Below are 8,234 nucleotides of genomic sequence, written 5' to 3'. Positions count from 1 at the left end.
CAACAAAATATGACGGATTCACATGATTAAACCAACATATTTCCCTATTACAACTAAATTCTTTTAGACAAATAACAAGATCGAAGAAGAAACAATTATGAATTTAAACTTGAATCTAACAACATTAACAATTTCTGAAAAATACATAAAACACATGAAATAAATTGAAGAAATAATTAATTAAATTTCAATTTGAATCTAACAAACATTAAACTAACAATTTCTACCCTAAAAAAATAAACAAGAACAATAAAACAAACATGAAACAAACTGAAGAAAAATAAGAAAACGATAAATACGAATTGGTTAAACAACTAACCGGAACGGAACGACGATAAACTTGAATGAGAACAAATCTGTCCGGACACGATTATCGCGCCAAGACTGCCAACGACCTAACGGATCTTGAATTCAACGACGAACTCACCTTCCTTTAACCTTGACGAACTTAAAACGACGATCGACGACCTCGACAAAACTTCGAATAAACGAAATGGTGGCAGCGGCACAGCTGAAACAAGTCGAGCAGTGACAACGCAGCAGAAGCGAGGTGCGTTTGGACGTAACAGAGCTTGGAGTCGAGGTTGTAGAAGACGATGACAGAGGCAGGAAGAAGCAGCTGGTTGAGCAGCGGCAGCAGCAAGAAGCAGAAGCAGTAGTGGACGCAGCAGCAGCAAAGGACGTGAAGGGCAACCGTGGGGAGCAGCGGGTGGACGGAGATGGTGGTGGGTTCAGCTGGAGGCTGCTTGGGTCGTTACTGGTTGTCGACTGTAGTCGACGGGAACGGGAGGTTGACGACGAGGAGATGAAGCAGCGGCCATGGATGCTTGAACGAAGAAGAAAACGCAGAGGTCGTTTGGGACGAAGATGAAGAAGCAACAGCCATGAATGACTGCTGCGTGTGTCCATTTCCACTGTGTGTGTGTGTGTATATTGACGTGGTGAGGGGGTGGTTGTGAGGATGAGGGGGAAGGGCAGCTGCCATGGGAGGTGATGGTGGAGCTTGAAGATGGTGAAGGAGAAGATAGAAAGAGAAGGGGGGCGGATGAGTTTAGGGTTTTTTAGGGTTTTTTTTGTTTTGTTTTTTGAAATGCAAGATAGGGGTGTTGGGTTATGGATTGGGTCGACCCGGTTTGAAATGGACCGGGTCGTGGGGAAGGTTGGACAATTGTTTGGGCTTGGGGTTGAAATTTGAAGAAGTGGCCCAATCCGATTTTTCTTTGTATTTTTGCTCTCTTTTCTTCTTCTTTTTTTCTAAAACTAAATTCTAAAAATCGTTAAATTATTATTAAGAACTAAAGTAAGTTATAAAAGCGCAAATTAACTCCCAATAATAATTAACGCACAATTAAGTAATAATTAAGCATAAAATTGTATATTTGGACATTAAATGCTAAAAATGCAAAAGATGCCTATTTTTGTAATTTTCATTTTTTGTAAACAAATTTAATTAGTAACAATTATAGAATTAAATCCTACATGCAAAATGCGACATATTTCTGTATTTTTATTAATTTAACAAATAAACATGCACAGACAAATACAAATAATTATTCAAAAATATCACAAAATTGCACACCAAGGAAAATTATTTTATTTTTGATTTTTTTGGGAGTAATTCTCATATAGGGCAAAAATCACGTGCTTACACCAGGTCAATACCAAAATCAATGTCCCTATCCGGTGGCATGCCCGGCAGGTCTGCAGGGAACACATCGGGAAGATCCCTCACAACTGGAACAGAATCAATACTAGGAGTCTCAACTCCGATATCCCTCACAAAGGCTATATACAAAAGACATCCCTTCCCAACCATATGTTGGGCCTTCAAGAAGGAGATTACCCTACTAGGAACATAATCAGTCAAGCCTCGCCACTCGATCCGTGCCACACCCAGTATAGCCAATGTGACTGTCTCGGCATGACAATCCAGAATAGCACGACACGGAGATAACCAATCCATGCCCAAAATGACATCGAAATCCACCATGCACAATAATAACAGATCTACACGGGTCTCCAAACCCCCAATAGTCACTACACACGACCAGTACACACAGTCTACAACAACAGTATCACCCACCGGGGTAGATACATGAATAGAATAAACCAGAGACTCACGGGCCGTACCCAAATAACAAGCAAAGTATGATGACACATAAGAAAAGGTGGAACCAGGATCAAATAATACAGAGGCATCTCTGTGACAGACTGAAACAAAACATAATCTTGAGCAGCTGCAACCGGCTAAGTTGGATATGCCTCCGGTGTATGCACTCCCTGAACCACTGGATCGGGTGTGCGGGCGGCGGGAGTCTGTGAGGGCTGCACCTCTACCCTTACCACGGCCTCGACCGTGTCCTCGGCCTCTAGTGGCTCCAGCTGGTGGTACTGGTGGTCGTCCATCCTGACCGGTAGCGCGTGTCCTCACCATCTGTGAGAGAATAGAATAACAAAAGTTTAGTTCTCGGATCAACAAATTCGCATGACAAGAATTTCAAGAATATGGAATTTTTCCTAAAGGTTCTGCAGCCTCTCGAGGATAAATACAGACGTCTCTGTACCTATCCGCGAGACTATACTAAACATGCTCATGACTCGTGAGACCTATATAACCTAGGCTCTGATACCAACTTGTCACGACCCTAAACCTGACCTAGTCGTGATGGCGCCTCTCGTGAAGACAAGGCTAGCCGACTCACTTCCAATTCACTTTAAGCAATTAAAATAATAACTACTAAGTCTTTAATCAGAAATAAAATCCCAAAATAAGCATTTGACAGTATAATTTGTGAAAATAAAAGCCAACACAGCCCGACATCGGGGTGTCACTAGTCATGAGCATCTAAAACAATACTACCAGCCTGAAAGTCTACTCCACTACTAAATAACTGAATCAGAAAAGAAATAAGATAGAAGGAGGTTACACTGGGCTGCGAATCGCCAATCAGCTACCTAGTAAACCTCCGAAGATCTGCTAGAACTGTCAACCCTCAGTAGCAGGACCTGTAGCGCCCGAATCTGCACACAGAGGTGCAGGGAGTAAAGTGAGTACTTCCAACTCAGTGAGTAATAAGAATAAATGAAGACTAAACGATATAAAATCACGTTAAACACAACATTTAGCTATCAGAGGCATAATTAAATCAGTAACACAATTTAACAATGAAATCTCATAAAATCACCTTTTTAAGAAGTCAACAATAGATAGGAAAAATAACTAGGAATGGTAAACACATAAGAAATGTCCCCCGAGCACGATAACATCAAATCATCCCCTCGGGCAATATCATAGAACAATACCATCCCCTCGGGCTATATCTCATGTCACAATGGGTACCCGCGCTCACTAGGGGTGTGCAGACTCCTGGAGGGGTCCCAAGCGCAATATCAAGCCATCTCGTGGCATCATAAATAGGCTCTCGACCTCATATCAATATCAAGCCACCTCGTGGCGTACAATCTCAGGCCCTCGGGCTCATTATCATAATTAGTGTATCACTACTGCAGTGTGTAGCCCGACCCAAAAGTATCCTCACAACACTGGCCCTCGACCTTACTCAGTTAGAATCTCATAAGCCCTTCGGGCAATAGTAAAAATATGCAGCTCAGCTCAAAATATCTTTAAAACATCATTTAAGGTTTCTAAAACAGATTAACATAGCTGAGTTTTGAAAACATTGAAAGATCTAGCATGACTGAGCACAAGTATGAAATCAAACAGTGAGGAAAATATCATTAACGATCCCCTAAGGGTTCAAAGTTCAAACAGTTGGCACGAAGCCCAAATATGGCATTTAGCCCAAAGTATAATAATATCAAATAATTAGCTACCAAATATACAGAAAAATAGTCATTCAGGATGGACTAAATCATAATCGCCAATGGTGCACGACCCCATGCTCGTTATCTAGCGTGCGCGTCACCTCAACACAGCCAAACGTTGTATAATTCGGGGTTTCATACCCTCAAAACAGCATTTAAAATTATTACTCACCTCGAACTAGCCCGAAAAGCTACTCTGCAACACGTTTGCCTCTCGAACCAACTTCTGAGTGCTCCAAATCTACCAAGTTCAGTTTTTTATCATCAAATTATGCTAAGTGAATGAATTCCAATTGAAAAATATCGATTTTAAGCACTAAACCCGAAATCAGTCAAAACCCGACCCCCCAGGCCTACGTCCCAAAACTGGACAAACTTTATACTAAAATATTCTTCATCATCTCACGAGTTCGTACATACAAAGAACTCGAAAAGCGGAGTTCGTTTGACCCCTCAAATCATCCCTAGAAGGTCTCATAATCTCAAACCCAAACTCCCCCTTTTTCTACTGATTTTCATGAATTAAACACTGATATTTTGTTCCTTAATCACAAATAATCGAGTTTTAGGGTCCAAAATCCTTACCTCAATGAAGAACAATGATTTCCTCTCTTCAAAATCGCCTCAAAGCTCTTTTCCCGTTCAAAAATGGTGTAAAAGGGTTTAATGGTCGCGGCGGGTTTATTTAAATACTGCTCATGCGCTTTACTGTTCACCAGAGTACTGTTCACCCGAGTTACTCTTCATGCTGCTGTGAAAAATGCAGCAGTTTTTCTTCTAGTCTAAATTGATCCGTTAACCTTTCGAGATCCACCCGAGGCCCTCGGAAATCTCAACAAATATACCAACACGTCCCACACTATCATTCGAACTTAATCGAGCCTTCAAAATACTAAAAACAACATCGAACACCAAAATCACATCAAATTCAAGCCTATGAACTTTGAAATTCCTAAATTCCACCAACGACGCCGAAACTATCCAAAACAACTCTGATTGACCTGAAATTTTGCAGACATATCCGAAATGACATTACGAACTTGTTCTAACTGTTGGAATTCCATTCAGACCCCGTAGCCTATTTTCCACTGCCGACCGGAAATCGCCAAAAACTAACTTTCGCCAATTCAAGCCTAATTCTACACCGAACATCACAAAAATATTCCGGACACACTCTTAAGTCCCAAATCACCTAACAAAATTATCCGAGTCATAAAATCTATATTCCGAGGTCTTTTACCAATAAGTCAACTCTTGGTTGACTTTTCTAACTCTAATGCTACTTTTAGAGACTAAGTGTCTCAAAGCTTACCAAAACCATTCCGGAGGAGCCATGTTGTATTATATATAACTGATAGGTAATTTCTTTTGCCATTGATGTGGGAGAGGAGGTTGAAATACCTGTTATCACTTTTCACACTTGTATATAGTGCTACCTGTGCTTGGGTTTACTTCAATCTGGAGAAGCTCATTCAAGAAGGGGAAATCCCCGTGCTTGAAGGTAACTAAATATCAATCCAATTACTACTTAAATTAAGGAATTCATTAAGTTATTTTTTTTATTTTCCGTTCGATGTCCGGTATCCGCATTATTAGGCTCTGACTAATCCCAAATTCATGTCACGTAACCCATTAAAAAGGGAAGGCTGCCTACCAATTTTTTTTATTCTTGAAGTTTGAATTCGACACTTCTGATTAAGGTCGTTAGAGATCCTATCATCCCACCACATACAATGCATGGTGCTAGTTATTAAGTTAACTGCACAAACTGATTACTCATTCACTCCACTATATTTCGTCTTTCCTTTTTATTTTTGTAGTACTATAGTTTGTATGTAAGTACATACGTATAAAATCCTAGCTTATACAAGATGACATGTCATTTAATTTGAAAAGACTTGAATATAAATATAAATAATACTGAGGTCAATTATGATATAAAAGAATATGTGTTCATTTAATTTAAATTAACATAACAGTGTAATTTTTTTTTTACATAATGCATAAAAACTAAATTTATATTTTCTCAATATGATTCCATCTTTTTGTGAGAATCAACAAGATTAGGAGATGAAGACATATATCGTCTGGTGACTTGCATCTCTGAGTTGGAATCAGTTTTGAGGCGACGACATCTTCCAAGCATCTGCAAACATGATATTGAGCATCCAACGTTGAAATTTTTCTTAGAATAAACTTCAAAAATGAGGAAGGCTTCAGCCCTATTACTCGACACTTTTCAAGACCTCAAAAGCCCAATTATACAACAACTTCATTCAGTTTACTCGAAGATTTACAATAGGGAAAATTACGCGACACATCAAACATTCACATTGTATTTATCATTCGTAGCTATACTTTCAATAACTTTACCATTCGTAGCAATATTTGATTTTTATAGCAAATTCATTAAATAAGAGATTAATTCTTTTGAAGGAAATAAGAGAGCAACAAACTCTTGTAGCTTAGTTGGTTAGAGTTCTCTTAGTTAGTGGAGGCCTTAAGTTCGACGCCCAACAAGAACAATTTATTTTTCTGTATTTTGCCTTGGTTCATGTATTCGTTGCGCGAACGAAATTAGACAAACTATAGTTACTGGGCTAGTGGTTTATGAAAATTTCTCTTTACAATATTGGTCCACTACATGCTCTCTTAAAAACCCGAATAGCCGGTTGATCAGCCACCGGACTGGGGACCGGTAGCTTGAGGCAAGAAGACAGAACTTGCATGACATGGTTGGGCAGACAACCTAAGAAATCTGTAATATATGTAAGTAGTGGTAATGTCCCCTGACCAAAATTTGAAATTTTGGCATGGTTTGATTAACAGTGGGATACCATTTCTATGGGTCACTAGACAAGACTTGATTTTTGATGATGGGCCTAATGTGCTTCGAAAGGAGATTGAGTTTCAAACTAATGAAGGGGCTATATCGTAAATTGGGCTCCACAAGAGGACTTTTAACCCACAGAGGATGGAACTTTAACTCTGGAATTGGTTTGCCAACGATATGTTGGCCAATTATTGATGACCTTAAAGGGAACAGTAGGTGTGTGAGTGCAGAGTTGGACTTGATATGAAGCATTTATGTGATAGACTAACAGTTGAGAAATTTGCTAGGATTTTAGGTGACCGTTAAAGTTCGATTTCGTTCGATCGAGTTCAAACTTAATGCAAATGTATGTTTACATAAGAAATTAAAATTTTGGGATCCCGAGTCGTGAATATTTTACAAACAACAACTTTTATTGCTTACAAACCACTAATTACACGATTACATAGTAGAAACAAACTCATATACTTAAAAGAAATGCCACACATAGCTCATGCCCAAGATAAAAGACAACATCAGATTTCTTAACCTCAGGTAGAGTTAATTAATTAGCCAGTAATCTCAATGGTTTTGACCTCAGGTTTCTTGATCTCCTGCTTAGGAATGGTGACAGTGAGAACCCCATTTTCCATACAAGCCTTCACCTCATCAAGTTTCGCATTTTCAGGGAGCCAGAACTTTCTGCAGAACTTGCCACGTGGTCTCTCGATGCGTCGCCACGTCTCATTCTCCTTCTTCTGATCTTCTTTATCATCACCACTGATCTCGCCGCTAATTTGCAGAACCCTTCCTTCTTCAACTTCAACTTTAACTTCTTCTTTTTTTAGCCCTGGAAGATCAGCTTTGAACACATGAGCTTCTTGGGTTTCTTTCCAATCAACTCGCGGGTTGGAAAATTTAGAGGTTTCATTAGTTGAGCCAATTAGGTTAAAGGGTTGGAAGATATCGTCAAGCAGTTGAGGAATCAATGCCATTTTCGAAACGGATAATAGCTGAGTGATCGATCACTTTCTTGGAACTTCTCTTTTTTGCTTTTTGTTTAATCTGGGATTGACAATTTAATTTATGCTAATATTTATAGGGAAAACTTTATGGTGCTTGAAATTTCGAGGGTCTTCTAAAGTAATAATTAAGTCTTCTAACGTGGCATCTAGAGTTAGCTAGTCCTTGGTAATTACCGGTGTTTTCTAGAGCAATTTAGTGTCGTCAAATTGAGTATTTATCAAAAGATAAGATGATAAAAATGGAAAGTTCTGGCTTTTGCTGCTCAATCGTTTTTGTTTACGTTAAAAGTGTATTTTTTTTATTTCATTTTACTAAGCAGATCATCTAAATGATTTTTGTACGTCTTTGAACTGTGAAATTTATAACTATAATAATAATAATAATAATAATAATAATAATAATAATAATAATAATAATAATAGGTTATCTGCTACAATAATAAATTAATCAATATTTTTTACATTTCGTGTTTTTTTTTCTTATCCGCGAAGAACTACGATTAAATTTGTTCCTCTCTACTTCCAGAGTTAAACTCACGATGCTAATATATTGAACTATGAACGCAGAAGGG

General features: G+C 38.6%; 1 protein-coding gene across 1 annotated transcript; it reads right to left on the bottom strand.

Annotated features, from left to right (window-relative positions):
• Nucleotides 1-7,052: 7,052 nt before the first annotated feature.
• LOC104231718 (17.6 kDa class I heat shock protein-like) lies at nt 7,053-7,759 on the bottom strand. The gene has a single exon (XM_009784769.2). The coding sequence runs from the start codon at nt 7,630-7,632 to the stop codon at nt 7,207-7,209; it is 426 nt and encodes a 141-aa protein (XP_009783071.1). The 5' UTR covers nt 7,633-7,759; the 3' UTR covers nt 7,053-7,206.
• Between the last annotated feature and the right edge of the window lie 475 nt (nt 7,760-8,234).

The sequence above is a fragment of the Nicotiana sylvestris genome, chromosome 7, assembly GCF_000393655.2.
Source record: "Nicotiana sylvestris chromosome 7, ASM39365v2, whole genome shotgun sequence".
Classification (NCBI taxonomy): domain Eukaryota; kingdom Viridiplantae; phylum Streptophyta; class Magnoliopsida; order Solanales; family Solanaceae; genus Nicotiana; species Nicotiana sylvestris.
The sequence above is the reverse complement of the archived record's forward strand: the minus strand, read 5'-3'. Positions and strand labels throughout refer to the sequence as shown.

Coding starts and splice junctions, on each gene's coding strand:
- LOC104231718 (XM_009784769.2), bottom strand. CDS start 7,632: ATGGCATTGATTCCTCAACTGCTTGACGATATCTTCCAACCCTTTAAC.